At 41.8% G+C, this 17,679-nt stretch overlaps 1 protein-coding gene across 1 annotated transcript in view; it reads left to right on the top strand.

Moving 5' to 3' along the window:
* The window catches only part of GYS1 (glycogen synthase 1), a 101,877-nt gene that overhangs the window by 57,346 nt on the left and 26,852 nt on the right, over positions 1–17,679 (top strand). The window contains exons 6-15 of the mRNA XM_077457507.1: positions 387–504; positions 1,481–1,601; positions 1,701–1,807; positions 2,746–2,805; positions 9,692–9,770; positions 9,904–10,017; positions 12,651–12,777; positions 13,124–13,219; positions 13,311–13,474; positions 14,831–14,911. Coding sequence (XP_077313633.1) covers positions 387–504; positions 1,481–1,601; positions 1,701–1,807; positions 2,746–2,805; positions 9,692–9,770; positions 9,904–10,017; positions 12,651–12,777; positions 13,124–13,219; positions 13,311–13,474; positions 14,831–14,911 — 1,067 coding nt within the window. The remainder of the gene's footprint in view (positions 1–386; positions 505–1,480; positions 1,602–1,700; positions 1,808–2,745; positions 2,806–9,691; positions 9,771–9,903; positions 10,018–12,650; positions 12,778–13,123; positions 13,220–13,310; positions 13,475–14,830; positions 14,912–17,679) is intronic.

The following is a 17,679-nucleotide window of genomic DNA, read 5'->3' on the forward strand; positions in this document are numbered from 1 at the left end:
TTTAGTCATGAATGGCTGTGTTGAGATATTTTGAGGGAACAGCAAGTTCACACTGTTATACAAGCTGTACACTCACTACTTTACATTGTAGCAAAGTGTAATTTCTTCAGTGTTGTCACATGAAAAGATATAAATTTACAAAAATGTCAGAGGTGTACTCACTTTTGTGAGATACTTACATCACCTATGTCTTAAATGTGGCTGTTTGAATTCTGCTGATTCTGGTTTTTTCCAAGTCTTGAAGACACATTGTAATGCCAATTTGCCATCATAGTAAGTTCTTGGACTGTAAATTCTGCAGATAAAATGGGATCAATGACATATAAACCAGGATTGTCCTAGACACTTGATTTCTCTAACCCATTCTTTTATCTTCCTGAATACAGATATAGTAACTCCAAACGGTTTGAATGTAAAAAAGTTTTCAGCTATGCACGAGTTTCAGAATCTGCACGCCCAAAGTAAGAATCGCATACAAGAGTTTATCCGGGGACATTTTTATGGGTAAGATGATTAATGCAGTTCTTCAATGGAGTTAAAACAAATCTCACCAGATTTATTGTGCAAAGTGGGTCTGAAGCAGGGATTCGGTTCTAATTAAAGTAGAACTATACGCAAAACTTCTCCCCCCATTTTGGATAGAGTAATGGAGGTTTATAAGTCCTGTAAGGTTTCTTTTTTGCCCTCTTTGTACCAGTAAGGGGATTTACTTTTACTTCCTGTTCCAAAGCCAAACAGGAAGTGGAAGTCCCTGCTAATTAAGGGAATTCCTTGGGGACCCCCAGGTCGCCAGAACTGGTGTCCCCTTTGGAAGATTTCCCCTCTGTTACTATTCTGGAGACCGCTGTAAGTTTGGGGTTTTCTTTCTTTCTTTCTTACCTTCGCTTTTAATGATAATGGTAAACAAGACTAATGGAGAGGATGAATCTAACAACGACACTGACAGCAGTAAAAACCAAGAGGTGTTCTAATCCCTCTCCACTCTATCCTAAACTAAGCACAGAAAAAAATTGCCTTTAGTTATACTTTAAAGGTCCCTTCACACTAGCTAGGCATTGCACTAATGCCATATGCTTTTTAGACTGCATTACAATGTTCTACAATAACACAGCCTATTCATTTTGAATGGGGACCAGTGCAGAATTTGATTCTGCTCAATTATTTAAAATGGTGACCATATATCATGGTGGATGTAGCTTAGAGTATTCTGTATATGAACTTGGTTGCTGTTTAAAAATGATTGCAAGCACACTGCAGCTTACTGTGCTTGGTGCCTTACACTGCATTGCATCTAAAATGCACCACACTGACTGCACCACATAAAAAATGCAGAAGCATATGGTGCTCTGCTCCAAGTCTTGACGTACAAGTTTGCTTCTTTGTTTCTAAGAGGCAGTCTACTTTCTGCACTGACAAATTGTGTATAAATCAAGTGTGACAGTGTGTGGAGTTTTTTTTTTGTTTTGTTTTTTTATGATAGACACCTAGACTTTAATTTGGACAAGACCTTGTTTTTCTTCATTGCTGGACGCTATGAGTTCTCTAACAAAGGAGCTGACATTTTTCTGGAGGCCTTGGCAAGACTCAACTACCTTCTCAGGGTAGGTTGAAAACTGTGGGGGTGAAGGACAATATGTTGAAATTATATCAAGTGTATTAAGTGTTTGTTTTTGTTTTGTTTTTTGTTTTCTCCACTTTAGGTGAATCAGAGTGATGTGACTGTAGTGGCATTTTTCATCATGCCTGCACGGACTAATAATTTCAATGTGGAAACCCTGAAAGGTCAAGCTGTACGGAAACAGTTGTGGTGGGTGCATAATCCTTTTTGGTTAGAGGAATCCAAAAGGAGACTTGAATATTTTTGTCAACTTGTGAAAAGATCAAAGCTTTGCATGTCCCAGCATGGAATTCTAGCGTCTGTTTGGGTGACCATAATAACAGCTATGCATATTATAATGTAATTATAATATGCATAGCTTCTATACTGTCTTCTGGGCTAAAAAAAAAATGAAACTACACCCCCGATTCCCGCTATAATTACTCCGGCGGGGGGGGGGGGGGGGCTGCTCTGTCAGCGCCCATGCAGATGGTCCTGCAGTCCAGGGATTTGAAATCCCCGCTCTTCTCTCTCTTCTGTGTGCAGCTCTTCTGGGACATATCAGAGCGATGCTCTGTGATGGAGCTGACCGATCCATATTGCTCTAATCAACCCCGGAAACACAGCACAGATAAGAGGAAGATTTCAAATCACTGGACCAGCTGCATGGGCACTGATAGCTCAAAATTCCCAGCGGTAAGTACAGCGAGGATGAAGTGGGCAGGGTGTACGGTGTTCATGTTTTTGTATTTATTATTAATATAATACAGGATTGCAAAAAATAATTCTTAATAGGAAATGTTTAAATCCATACATAAATCTGCTTTGTTGATTAGATACCGAATGTATCACTCTGCCCATCTTTTTCCAATAATCTATGCCAAGCTAAACCTGACAATTTTTTACTGGAGTAAAGGTGAATTTTCACTTTTTTTTTTTTTTTTTTTTTTTTTTTATTTATTTTGCATTTTGAAGTACATAAAATGTGTCACAATGAAAATAAATTATTTAACTGACCGTTCGGTGTTTTTTGTTTTTTTGTTTTTTCTTCTTTTTCTCCACAGTGACTTATTTGTTATATTGTTTTTTCTGCTGTTAGTGTGCGTAAGGATGTAACCTTGCTTATAATATTTTTTGTCTTTTTATAGGGATACAGCCAATTCGGTGAAAGAGAAGTTTGGAAAGAAATTGTACGAGTCACTTCTAGTGTAAGTCCAAACTTTGCTATCAGAAACATTTACCTCCAGTTTCACAGGAACAAGTAGTTGGGACTCTGGTGTTAATTTACAGTGCCATCTACAGGTGGCTCTGGTATTGCAGCACATTTTCTAGTTCCAAAAGTAAGCTCGGTCCTTTTTTAACACTTTTCAATTGTGATCTGTTTTTCAAGGGAACATTGAACTGAGATAATTCCATGATAGGTCCATAATTATCTTTTTTAATTGTAAGTGCACCGGATGTTCTGACCCTAATCACTTTTTTTGATACAAACCCATTATTCTTTCTGGGTCATACTTTTTAGCTGATCTTGAATCCTTTAATCTTTATTACCCCAACAATCTAAATATTCTGTGGTACAGTGTAAATATTTTATATAGAGAATGCTAAGCCTAAGATGTGCTCCGCAATCCCTGAATTTATTCCAAACTGAACTTTATTATATCAAACTTCCATAGGCAGCTATGTATACCCACAGACCGAGTCCACCTATATCTCAAACAATTGCTGTAATAACCTGTAAGACTTCATACAATTGCCAATGTATTTTATATTTTAATTTGTTTATTGTAGAAAATAGAAAACACATGGTTCAATAGAGAAAAATCAATTTATTTCATCAGTAGTTTATCATAACAAATATAACCAGTAAATCTTCCATCACATACAAGTATAGCCATAATAAAAGCAACATTAATGGACATCATATCGGGTACCAGAGAGTAGTTTCATGCAAACCAAGGAAGTAATTGGTGACCACAATCAACATTTCCCCCACCCCTTGCTTAAACCGGGAGAGGGGGAACTCCTAACAGGAATGCAATATTCATGTAAATCATGTATCACAGAGTAACATCCTTGTGAACAGCTGATTTCGTAGCAATGTAAATGGTAGAAAACAAACAGAGAAATAAACAGAGAAAAAGAAAAAAGTGTCGAGAGCGGTTTGGGTGTGGTCGGGGGTGGTGGGGGTCTTCTGGCGATAGATATTGTATCCAGGGTTTCCACTTCTCATCAAGTTTTATTCTGGTTGTTAGGGAGCATGTTAGTTTGTTATTAATCATGATCCAATTAATTTTGTGTGTAACGAGTCAAACTTGGTTATGAACTGCTTCCAACACCATGCTGTAGCTATCCTAGCAGCTAGCATCATATGGGAGATTAAATGGTTTGTCTTTTTTGGGATTTCAATGTCCAATTTTTGAGAGAAAAAAATCTGGTGATCTAGAAATGTTCACATCTGTAACCGATTGGGTCAAGTGAGAAATCCTGATCCAAAATTGCTTTGGGTCACTAAATGTAGATCAAACTGCCTGTCTGGCCACGGTTCCTAGAACCCATTCGGATGAAGCCTGTGCATTCATATCTGCTGGTGTGGTCCATATTCCATCTCATTAGGGTTTTATATGGATTCTACCAGAGCCATATTGATGGAGATCTTAGAAAGATTGCTTGCTATGTCTTGCCAATCTGGCAGGTCCCAAGTGATATTGAGGTCTTTGTCTGTCAGACAACTATATAGGAATAAGATATGACCCTGCATTGGGTCTCTAGCTTTACAGGGACTTTCAAATAATGTTAGTGATGAGGGACTTGTGATTATTTTTTTATAAGTTTTTATTTTTGAGGTAAGATGTAATCTGGTTATATCTGAACATTTCTGAAGGAGGCATTTGCAGTATAATTTTTATGTTTCAGAGTGTAAGCTACAGTATAATAAATCTCCTTTTCAAAACAATCCATTATTAAAACATCAACGGAAGACGTGTGGGGATAGTTCTGGGATAGATTCTGGATTGTAAAATATAGGAGACAAAGGCGTATGAGGCAAGTAGAGCTTTTTCTTCACCTTCTATCTGCCCCATATAGCCAGGGAATAGGACAAAGTGGGACATAATATTGGAAGATGCAACCTGCTAGGAGTCCGCATGTGCTCTTGCAAATTGTGTGAAACCAGTCGAATAGTAGGTGATGTCCTCATAATTGGAATCGTGAAAAATGTCAGACACCTACCCTCCATTGGGTGCTACTGGTGGCTGTAAGATGGGGATTGAAGGGGTCCACTCCAGAAGAGATCTAGGGACAGACTGAAGCCAAGAGGAAACGGATTAGAAAGAAAAATAACAAAGTTGACAATAATCGGTGTCTTTGTAATGAACTGTAATGCAGTTGAGTGCTAAAGGCATAATCATATTGGTTTCTTTCACCGGAGTGTTTCATTCCAGAATAAAAATGAGTCTCACTGGGATAACCCCACAAAGGGGCCTTTAATAGAAAGTAATGTATGCCCCCAAGGGAACAAAGTGTAAAATTAAATTTGGTAAAGAGTGAAAAGTTAAATGTAAGGTAGTATACTGTTTATTTACTAAATGCTCCCCCAAGTAATAACTAAACAACTTGCATAAGTAAAATACCACTGAGCTAATATGGTGACCCAGAGTATGAGACCGGCCTTTGTGAAAATAGATTTTAAAGTAGTAGCAGATTCATCAAAATCTAGATCTGTAACATATCCCTGTAAAACACCTAGTAAAGACAGCATATTATAATTATTTAGACACATTCGCATATCATAGAGCAATCTTGCAATTATAAACATTTAAGAGGGACCAGTTATGCTGTTGCATAACACCATCTTTAAGGTTATAATATGTATTTTTTATTTTAAAAAAGGGGTAGGGCGGGGGGTAGAGACAGGTAGTGTGGTGAGGACCCTGAAACCTGCAGTTGGCCCATATAAACTATGAAGGTGTGAGGTGACCAGAGTAGGCGCAGGGCTGCAGATCATGCAAGTCTCTGCAGTAGGGAGTTTTCCTTGTGTTGAATGTGTCCTACAAAGCGGAAGCTGATTGAGTTACAGTTGCTGAGGTCTTGTCGGGAAGGATGATAACAAATTCAGAAAGCATTTGAATAGCGCCTGTGTTTAATGTGATATTCAGGTATAAGGTCCTGAAGAGTTAGATTTCCTGGTAGTTGTTGACCAGAGTGAGGTTAGGAAGATCTCTCCTGTGTGTTGTAAGAAGTAGGATTAGTGGAGATGAGGACTAAGTCAGCCAATAGCTTCTCACCCTCAGGAGAAGTAGAGAAGGAATCATTTTTGCCTGAGAAAAAGAACCGGAAAGGATACACCTAGCAATATTGAATGTTCTGAGAAGCCAGATGTATAAAGAATGGTTTTAGGGCCCACCTCCTATATAGTTGATGGAGTAATGTCTGTAAAGATTGAGTTTTGTGGTCCAAGTATTCCAAATCAGGATTGTCTCTAGCGCATCTCATGATGGCCTGTTTAGTGTGGTAGAAATGTGGATTTACGATAATGTTGTTAAAGCTCTATGGATCCTGTGTTTCCCGGTGGAGTCCGTCTGCCTCTGGAAGTGGGTTTTGCATTTTATATTGTGCTGCACTGGTGATGTCTTTCACGGATTGGGCAGCCCCCTAATGCAGAAATTATAACATCTTGAACGGTTTTATAGGTGCTCAATTTTTGTGTGAGTGTCCTCCAATTGTATTTGTAGCACTGAAATTTGGGACCTATTTTGAGCAACTCTGTTACTGTACATCCACTTTTTTTCATTCTATGCTGGTCAGCTTTTGTCTCCACTCTATAAAATCTTGTTTCAGCTCGGTCGTTAGTATTGATGCCACTTTTATCTAATTTTCACTGGAACAGGTCTGCAAATATTTCATTGAGGACTGTATCGCTACAGTAGGTGGTGGTAGCTGGCACGGTAAATGGGAATCTGATGGGCTACCCTTATGTAAAGTTTGGCTGCCCCGTTGACTCCTTTCAAAAACAGAGGAGGAGGAATTGTGCCCTGTCGAATGCACAGAAGCCTGTGAAGAAGAGGGTGCAGGGCTGAATTGGAGTGGTGTGTCTCATTATCTTCCACAGTACTGTGGCATGACTGTGGTTCCTCTAGCTGGGAGTGTGTAGGTGCTTTGGGCTATTTGCCCTTAGTTCTCTGTGGATGGACTTTTGATTCATCCCCTGTATGGATCGGTCCGGGAGATGTTGCGTCTGCCATCTTTCCCCCTCTGCCATGTGTGTTCTGTGCAGAGCTAATGCCTTTATTTCGAGTCCTGCCCATAGCTGTGGAGAGCATCGGGTGATGCTTTCAAATCTGGGAGGGTATGTGAGCGGGTGGTGATCCCCTGTGAGGGGTGTGCAGCTGATAATAATATCATGTAGTGCAAGGGCCTGCCTGATTGCATACAAATTGAAACTCGTAAAGGCAGAAGTTTATTTTATCTTACTGCATTCTATGTAGCAACCCCCCAAGCACCCCCCCTAATTACCTACTTGAGCCCCTTCTCTCTCCAGCAATGTCCAAAATCCCCTCAGCCATCCAGGACAATCCTCCTGATTGGCTGAGACAGAGCAGCTGCGCAATTGGCTCCCACAGCTGTCAGTCAATCAGCCAATCAGAGGAGAGAGGGGCGGGGCCAGATCGGGGCTCCGGGTCTGAATAGATACACGGAGCTCTGACTCAGCTTGGGTGCCCCCTGTAGCAAGCTGCTGGCTGAGAGGCACTTAAAGAAGCTAAGAGCAGCAAAGAGGGACCCCGGAAGAAGAGGTTCCAGGCTGCTCTGTGCAAAATCACTACACAGCGGAGGGAAGTATAGCGTGTTTTTTTTTTTTTTTTTCTTAAACAAGCCTTTACAATCACTTTAAGCTTTGACCTCATATTATATGGTTTTGGTAAATCTAAAGGAAAACAATCCTACATAAAATTGTATAGTGTATATCCAGCTTTAGATTGTAAGCTCCTTGAAGGTAGGGACTGATGTGACCGTGCAATACATATACAGCGCTGTTAATTTACACACTGCTTTACATAAGTACCTGTAATAAATACATTTCGGATGTGGGCAGGATTTAAAGAGGAAGTAAACCCTAATGGGTTTACTTCCTCTTTGATTCCCTGCAAAGGTAAAGCATAATGGGCTACTATGCATCGCATAGTAGTCCATTATGTTTCACTTACCTGACACAGGAGCCAGCGAAGTCACTGCTGTCCCCCGTAGTTCCGAGCGTCCATCTTCTTGGTGTGATTCGCCGGAGCAGCGAAGTCACTCCCGTGCGCATGCAGGTTGAAAAAAGACACAAGTTCAACCACAAAAAAATATATATATAATTTTTTTTTTATATTATCATACAATCCCATATACCCAATTCTATACCCACAGTTGATCCAGAGGAAGGCAAAAAACCCCAGCAGAGCATGATCCAATTTGCTAACGCAGGGGAAAAAATTCCTTCCTGATCCCCCGAGAGGCAATCGGATTTTCCCAGGATCAACTTTACCTATAAATGTTAGTACACAGATATATTATGTACACTTAAAGCGGTTCTGCACCTTTAAAAAAAAATATATTAAAAGCCAGCAGCTACAAATTTTGCAGCTGCTGACTTTTAATAAATTCACACTTACCTGTCCCAGTGTCCAGCGATGTCGGCGGCCGATGACAAGCGATCGCTCGTCTCTCTGCTGCCCCAGCCGCCATCCTCTGTCAGGGAATCGGGAAGTGAAGCGCTGCGGCTTCACTGCCCGGTTCCCTGCTGCGGATGCATGAGTCGCGCTGCGCGTCTGTACTGGTCCCCGCTGTGTCCTGGGAACTGTGTGTTTCCCAGAACACAATGGGGGGGGGGGGCGGGGCGCATCTGCGGCGGTCTGTCCCGGAAGTGGGTGCAGATACCTGGATTATCCAGGTAACTGCACCCCGCTCCCCCCTGAAAGGTGCCGATTGTGGCACCGGAGGGGGGGGAGGGATCACATGAGCGGAACTTCCACTTTTTAGGCCCTTCTTAAAGCAATCTACTGAGCTGGCCAGAACCACCTCTGCAGGGATTCTATTCCTTGTTCTATTTCTTGTTTCTATTACTACCAGCTGTGTCTGCACCTTCATTTTCATGTCCTCTCAGGTGTCGGGGGCATACCCTGTAACATGTATATTTTAGAACTCGCCTTCTCCCAATTCTTCCTGTTGATCATTAATGTACTTGTCTTTGTGATAGGCCAGTAGGAATATATGGGAGGAAGCATGCAATCTTTTAATTGACAGTATTACAGCTTGCTTGGGTTCTGAACTTCCAGGCAGGCAGAAAGGGCATCTAAAAGTACATTTAGCAACTTGTAGGTACATGCATTGTTGTACTGCAGTATTTTCAATGCAATTAGGACTTCAGCAAATTTCATTTTAATATAAAAGACGAGAAAGTCCCTAGCAGTGCTCTCTTAGAGCTGCTGTGAGCTGTACTGTGCATACTTTACAGTCAGCTGGGATAACTCCAGGAGTGAATAGGTTATGTGTACACAGTACAAATCTCTAATGGCAACTAGCACAGTTTAGAAATGTAGGGTGGGACAGAAGCAAACAACATGATGATAATCATTAAAAAGGGTTTTAATTAAAACATAATTGGATACATGATTGATGTATGGCATGCTGCAAGAAAAGTGCTCTATTGTAATGTTGTAGAGAGTAAGGTTCTCTTAATTTTTTTTTAAATTATAATACAGGATTTATATAGTGCCAACAGTTTATGCACAACATGAGGGCAGACTGTACAGTTACAACACAATTCAATGCAGGAGAAATCGGAGGGCCCTGCTCGTTAAAGTGGTTGTAAACCCTTACAAACCACTTTGACCTACAGGTAAGCCTAGATTAGGGCTTACCTGTAGGTCCAAGAAATATCTCCTAAACCTACACGGTTTAGGAGATATTTACAAAAAGACAGCCACCGCAGTCTACGGCTATGCATACTGCCTCTGCCTTGCAAGTTGCGTTTTTTTTTTTTTTCTCCATGGGTTTACAACCACTTTAAGGAAAGAGATTTGTTGCTGAATATAATCTGGCTGTGTTTTATTGCAGAGGGAATTTACCTGACATGAACAAGATGCTGGATAAAGAAGATTTCACTATGATGAAGAGAGCCATTTTTGCTACACAGGTACAGAGACTGCGCAGTGGTGAAGAATGCATGACAAATAGATCAGATGTGTATTTATTTTAGTTTTCTGGATTAAATGTGGAATTTGTGTTTCTCCTCTTCTTCTTTTTAAATAAATGTGCTTTCCCAACAGAGACAGTCATTCCCTCCAGTCTGCACACACAACATGCTCGATGACTCTACTGATGCAATCTTAAACACTATTCGAAGGATTGGTCTTTTCAACAGTAGTACAGATCGCATAAAGGTGAGACAGACTTATGTGGCAACATTCATGGCAGAACACAGACCACGGGCACTTCCTGTCGAATCGATCACTGATCTCATGTCTGTAGAAGGCCCGTGACGCCACTGACTGGTTGCTGTCTGCATGATCAGTCAATTGGGTCAGAAATTTGCCATTGACTGGTACTGTTCAGCTCCAAACTTTTAAAATTGCTCAACAACTTCAGCTACCAATAAAATTTACATGACCCAACTACTCTTGGCAAATGCAGTTGCTATAGGCAGTGGTCTCCAAACTGTGCCTTTGTCCAGCCCTTGAGGCACTATTCCTGCCATTGATACAAGGCACCATTGCCTCCCACTGAAGCCAGCAATGGCGTAGCCATTGCCTCCCACTGAGAGAGAAGCAACAAGGAGTCACTGAGGTGTGCTGCAGTGCTCATGTGCTAACAAGCAACATGCTGATGGGAGGAAAGGGCAGAGAGATCCACTCAGTGGTGTACTGCTTCTCTTTTCACTGTCCAATAACAAGCTGGGGGAAAGCGTCTTCTGCTTTGCCAAACAGGAATGTGCTGTGGGACAGAGCTGTGTAAATCTCAGGACTAAATTGACAAATACAAATCCTTTGGCAGATAAAAAAGCTTCTTATATACTGTGTGTATTTCACCTGTATATTTGGCTGTGCATCTAACATTCACTTTAACCTGACGTATGTGTTTAATAAGATATGATAGCACATCTGGTCAACGACTAATGTTTCACTGTCCTGAATGTTCCATACAAGCCACAGATTGGTTTATCCTGATAATCTTTCAACAGATGTCCATGTGTCTATTACTAACCTTTAACTGAACTTTTAAGCTTTCTATTTGTATATATTTTTTTTATCCTTTGTCTGTTGTTCCTGCACTGCTGTGTGCATAATGGAAATCCTTAACAAAGTATATGAAAACTGCCACACCACAGAGAATCAAATTGTGGTGGGAGGGGGTGAGATGATTGGAAAAGAATTCTTGTGTTCCTGATTTATTGGCTGCAAGTCCCCATCCACCTCCACTTTATAATCACTACAATATCTTTTATGGATCCTGGGTATATGCTGGAGATGAGCAAATGCTAGCCAAGGGCTCCAAAAGTGGAGCACAGTGTTGACCCACTCGGTTCAGGAGATGACGGCCAGAAGGATAAATAAGTTCAGCTCCATCCACCACGATCTTGGCTGTTGTATTCCTTCCGTAATCAGCCCTGTCTTATTTCAGCTGCAATAAGCATCAATCCTCTCCTTTCTGCATGGAGAGTTAGACCAGGTATACCTCCAGATCCTCTGGTATATAGTACAGATCTGGCCTAATATGGAGCAATTTATTGCATACTGATGCTTCAGGCTTGATGATCATCCTCAGTGCGGTGTATGGAGACAATGGTGCCAATGGAGAGAGGCTTGTTGGGCAGTATCTGTAATATAAACTAGCAGCAGTTGTGAGATTTAACATCCCAGTGTGGCCAGTCAAGAAGGCTGAATGCTCCTGAATCCAGAATAAGATAAGAAAAAGACAAAAATAATGAGGGAATCATGTACATTACAGCAATGCGGGATTGGGGGTGAGGATTGTAGGGGGTTACAAGGTGAGTTTGCCCTAATGTGCAGATATGCTGTGCAATCTTGTATGATGTGTCAAAAGCTTCAAGGAGGCCAAAACCTCTTTGCTTCCACTTTAATAAGTCATAAACTTGTTTGTATATAGATGATGAATATGCAAGTGTATGGTGGAGATATACTTCATAATTACATATGCACACTCTGCTTCCTGCATAGTAGTACTGCAGAGACTTTGTTTCCTTGGTCACACGTAGCTTATCTTAGTATGACAGCACGTGTTTATCCAGGATGCTGACAGGTTGCCTTGCATTTAGCTCTGTATGCGATATATGGTCATGAAAGTGGTGAATAGCAATTGTTGATGTGCAAAAATGTAGGCAAATGTTGCCTGTAGAAGTCACGGGCAAAAACTACTTTTTTTGTAGACCATAATATAAAATAGTGCGGTTATCAAATCCAAATCAAATGTGATACTGCCATGAGTTTATTTTATAAATCATTGAACAGGATGTTTTACTTGTTCAGGTCAGGCAGTTCCAGCATATATTCAGAACCTTGAATGGGTTTTTCTGCCTTTGTTCCCTTTATCAGCAGAAAAGAGGTACTGCATACTTCAGTATTAGGCTCTGTTCACACCTTGGGGGTTTGTTTTCAGGCAGAAAGTCGCCCGATTTTTGCAGAGATTTTGTATAGGTCAAAAGGTCACCAATATAGAAAGCAGAAAACGCCTGTAATCTGGCAAAAAAAAGAAGATTCTGTACTTTTTTGAGCTTCAGGCGTTTTGCTTCAGATTACAAAACGCGAACAGGGGCTATATATAATGAATGGGATTTGTCTTGTCTTGTTGGGCATTTTTGGAGCCGAGGCTTACAGCAAAAAAAAAAACGCCTAGGTGTGAACAAAGGTGATCATTGAGGTTTGCTCTCTGTAGAGCACACACAAACCGGGATACACCAATGTAAGCGTTCTTTGTTCTTTTCTTTTTGTTTTAGTTTTCATTAACTCCTACCTTTTTGTATCTTGTTTCTTGTTTTTCTTTCTTATTTACCTCTCAGGTAATTTTCCATCCAGAGTTCCTCTCCTCTACAAGCCCACTTTTACCAGTAGATTACGAGGAGTTTGTGCGTGGATGCCACCTCGGGGTCTTCCCTTCATACTATGAACCCTGGGGGTACACGCCTGGTAAGCCATGATTTTTCTTGTTATCTGGAATGTTTTGCTCCCCATATTATTCCATATTAAACTCTCTATTGCTTCCATGAAATGCTATCCAAAAGAAAGAATAGTAATATTGTAACTGTATGTAAGGAATGTAAAAAAAAAATTGCGATAAGAGATCTATGCTCACAAATCCCCCAAAGGTGCCTATTCTCAGACAGGACTATAGTTTAAAAGCTAAAAATGGCTGAGCAGTTTATTTTCAGTACTTACAGTGATATCGATAAAATACACATTTTGGCTACTTCCAGTCTACCGCTAATCTTGTGGGTCTCCTATGTTACATCTGACTTTATAATTCTTTTTCCAGCTGAATGTACTGTGATGGGGATTCCCAGTATTTCTACTAACCTGTCTGGATTTGGGTGTTTCATGGAGGAGCACATCGCCGATCCCTCTGCCTATGGTAAACCATGCTAAATTTCACTATTTTTTTTTATTTTATATTTGTCATTGTGTTAAATTGATTTATTTTTTGGCTGTTATCTGCCCTGCAGGAATTTACATCTTAGACCGGCGTTTCCGCTCAGTGGATGAATCCTGCACTCAGCTCACATCCTTCCTGTACAGCTTCTGCCAACAGACAAGACGCCAGCGCATCATTCAGAGAAACCGCACAGAGCGCTTGTCTGACCTCCTTGATTGGAAGTACCTGGGCAGGGTATGATGTCCTTTCCGTGTTTTAACATTACATCCTACCATACTAACCGAGCATAGCTTCTGAATATAATCCACAACCCCTAGAATATATGGCCCCAGGCAGTCTGGACGACTTGCCAACTTTCTGCCAAATTTTTTACAAGTACGTCATTTGACTTCAAGTAGTTATAACAGGATGATGCCTGCAGCTACAGGCTTCCTCTCTGTATTCTTTTTGTTTTTTTCTGGTGACAGTCAGCTTTCTTTAAAAGCAATCCTAGCAGCTAATTATCTGTTAGATTGCTTTTACAATCTCCCCCCGCCACCTTACATGGCTCTTTTGCCCCCACCTGGAGAGACCCAAGTGTTCAGCCAGCACCTACATTAGGATTGCTTTTGCTTTGTAGAGCATTGCCAGCTGAAGAAAAGGATAAGGGGCTATGGCTGATGGCTTCAGCCATAGCTCTGGTATAACCATTTGCAATCAATTGCGTACATGTACATAATTTGGCGGCAAGTAGATGTATTGATCTTGGGGGTTTGCTAGTTCAATAGTAAAAGTTTAGTGAATCCATGCCAGTCTGAACTGTGGTTTTAAGTCTGGCCTGCCTACTTTTATTAAACAACATTAAAGTTCAACAAACAATTGGCCATGCAAGAGATTTAAAAGAATAAAAAAAGTAATGTAAAACCATGCCAAGCCACTTGGCTCTCTGCAGCAGTGCCGCTGCTTAGGCCCCAAACCTTGGCCTTTGGTTTTTGATCCCCCTAGACCACCTTACAGTACCTCCGTGTTTCCAGTTGCAGCCCTCTTTTTCAACTCTCCTGATTCTCCCAGCCAATTCAGTTACAGCACCTTGCAGACTCCCTTGCCTCAGCGGAGGTGAAGGGGCAGAAGAGTGATCTCGTCTGAGATTTGCTCAGTCCCCTGTACACGAAAAGAAACCGCGCTCTTATATCATAAATTACATATCAAAAATCACATATATATAATATACACACACACCTATATCTCTACTTGGAATGGCTTCTTTCTTTACTTTCTTCAGTAGATAGACCTCTGAAGGCTACGATAATTTAAAGAATATAAAATTCCTACCACTAAGATCTTCTCATATAATCTTTAACATGTTGTCATTGGTTCAAAAGTAATTTTTGAATATGCAGATCTTGGTAAAATGGCTGGTGACTCTGTCATGAAGGTCCTCTTATTTAGGCACGTCCTAATTCCCTTCCACATTGTGATCCTGAGTTGTCACTAAGTTTTTCTATAGAGACCACCAGTGGCCATTTCGTAGCATGACTGATAATATAATATGTGACAAATCCAGGTGAGCTGCGCAATAAAGTCTCTAATTTGTTTCATTCTGTCTCCTAGTATTACATGTATTCCCGACACATGGCGCTGGCTAAGGCATTTCCTGAAAACTTTACATATGAACCCCATGAACCTACTGGTGTAAGTACATTTGCAAGTTCACTCTTACTCTGGTACTATTACCCGTTGCAAGGTTTTGTTGTGACCCCTATGACATGTGTGTATATTTGCACATGCATAAAGCAGCACAGGTTTGCCTTGCTCCTGCAGATTGTGTGCTCATTGATATTTTGACCACCTCCTGGAAGTTTTCTTGCGTACCTCTTCAAGACAGATTGAGAAAGTTTAGTGTGTTCTCAGAGAGTGGTTATTGCAATTAATTTTTGAATGGTTCTTCCATTCTTTGGATTAAATATACAGATTTCTAGGTTAACCACTAGAGGGAGCTTTCTGCTCACTGCAAACAATAACTTTGTATCCAACTACTAAAAAGTTAAAATGTTTTTTTCCTTAAAGTGGGGTACCCCCTAAAAAAAAATAATTAAAAGTCAGCAGCTACAAATACTGCAGCTGCTGGCTTTTAATAATCGGACACTTACCTGTCCCGGGTTCCAGCGATGCGGGGGAACGAAGCCCCCCCCTCGCTCCCCGTTCCGCTCGCGGCGCCGTCATGCATACTGTGGGCACCCGGCTGTGGCTTCACAGCCGGGCACCCACTGCGCATGCGCGAGCGGCGCAGGGCGCCGTGATACGCCGTACAGTCACCTGGGACACGTGACAGGTCCCAGGTGAATGTGCGGCGCGAGGGGAAGTGATGTCACCAGCCCGGGCAATGAAGAAGGCAGACTACGAGGGACCCCCTAGCAACCGTTATTTAGAGGTGAGTAAAAAATTTTTTTTTTGCCAATTATTTTTTTTTTTATTTTTTTTAAGAATTTTAAGTAGTTTTATTTTTTGGGGGGCAACTCCACTTTAAGGCTGGGTTCACACCGCTGCGGCAGCGAGAATCGGATGTGATTCGCACAGCACTGCAGTGCAAATCACATCCGATCTCTGTGCGATGCGAGTTCAGCCATACAGATAGTATGGCTGAATTTGCATCGCACCCGCCGCAAACTCGCACGGGACCCTTTTTTTCCGTGGGTCCGCAGCAGAATCAGATCGCATGGGTGTTCACACCATGCGATCCGATTCCTGTCCGAGTTTGCAGATCGCACTGCGATATGCGAACTGATCTGGGGGTGTCATTAAAGCGGAGGTCCACCCTAAAATGGACCTTCCGCTCATCGGTTTCCTCCCCCCCTCCGGCGCCACGATTGGCACCTTTCAGGGGGGTGCAGTTACCTGGATAATCCAGGTAACTGCACCCACTTCCGGGCTAGCTCTCTGCGGAAAGGGGCGTACATTACGCCCCTTTCCGCAAGTGCCCGCCCCCTTCCGCAAGTGCCCCACTGCCTGCTGGGAAACACACAGATCCCAGAGGCAGCGGGGACCGTCCTCATTGCGCAGCGCGGCTCGCGCATGTGCAGTAGGGAACCGGGAAATGAAGCCGAAAGGCTCCATTTCCTGATTCCCATACCCAAGATGGCGGCGGCAGCACTCGAGTGTCGATCTAGAGATCGGCTTTGGGTGCCGACATCGCGGGCGCGCTGGACAGGTAAGTGTCACTATTTTAAAAGTCAGCAGCTGCAGTATTTGTAGCTGCTGACTTTAAAAAAAAAAAAAAACGCGGTGTCCCGGCGGACTCCCGCTTTAAGGTTTCACTGACACTCCCAGCAGTCCACATAGGGCAGTGTGAACTGCTGGCGGGAGGAATGCGATGCGGGGAAACGCTGCGGATTCGCGGCGTTCCCGCATCTCCAGTGTGAACCCAGCCTAAAGGGGAATTTTTTTTTTTTTTTAGGGCTCATGCACACGGATGATTTGTGGAGCAAATATGCTCTAGCGTGAATTTCTGGTGTTTTTACACCTGATGATCTGGAGTGAATGACTGTACTCGGCTGTAGTGGGGTAAATGCCAGTGCTTTTTTGGATTGCATTTACACGCGTATGATCATGTATTCCACAAACATGGAAGATCTGCATTCGCTGAATATGTCATGCGCATGCGTGCATAAATGCAGATGAAAAACAGTATTGGTGTTTACAAAACTACAGCCAGTAAATTAGGTGGCCAGATGTACACACCACCTGCAGAACACCTTTAGTGTAAATTAGGCCAATAAATGATTTTATCTATATGAAATGTGCTTGAGAAGGTAGAGGAATGTATTAATTGCACAGCAGGGAGACTTGAAATGAAAGCACCACAACCTCAGAGTCTCGGAACAAACAATATATAGCTACTTCAGTTTAGTGTGAACTTCCAGAACAGTGTTGAAAGCTAGGAGGCCCCAGTATTTAGTTTTCAGTAGTTACCCCATTAGGAAGCACATTGCTAGAAAAAATAGGATAGATCTATGAAGTAAACCGGGGCAGATGTATGAATATGGTCAGCTTTACTTGTCGCTACACAGGACCTCCTCCAACATACAGACCTGCCCCATGTGTGATAGCAAGCAAAATTCCATTCAGGAGCCAATACAAAGCCACGTTCTGACCCTATCAATGTAATAATGGAGGGCAAACACTGCCATGGCATATAAGAAATGTAGAAAATGTTGTTGCTGTCTCCTGTAATGGGCACATCCGTTCTTATTTCTGCTCCAGTATGTTATTTAAAGTGGATCTCCAGCCTAAGTTTTCTTTCTAATTGAGACAGAGCAGGAAAGGTTTATTACCTTGGTCAATGTGTCTGCAAAATCTGGAGTATGTATGTTCTGACACTAAAAGAATTAAAGAAGCTGCTGAAATAAAGAGTGAAATGGAACAAGACTAGTTTAATGTGACAAGCTACTACTAGATGGACC

The sequence above is a fragment of the Lithobates pipiens genome, unplaced genomic scaffold, assembly GCF_037356315.1.
Source record: "Lithobates pipiens isolate NorthernLeopardFrog02 unplaced genomic scaffold, aLitPip1_a1.2 Scaffold_27, whole genome shotgun sequence".
Taxonomy (NCBI): Eukaryota; Metazoa; Chordata; class Amphibia; order Anura; family Ranidae; genus Lithobates; species Lithobates pipiens.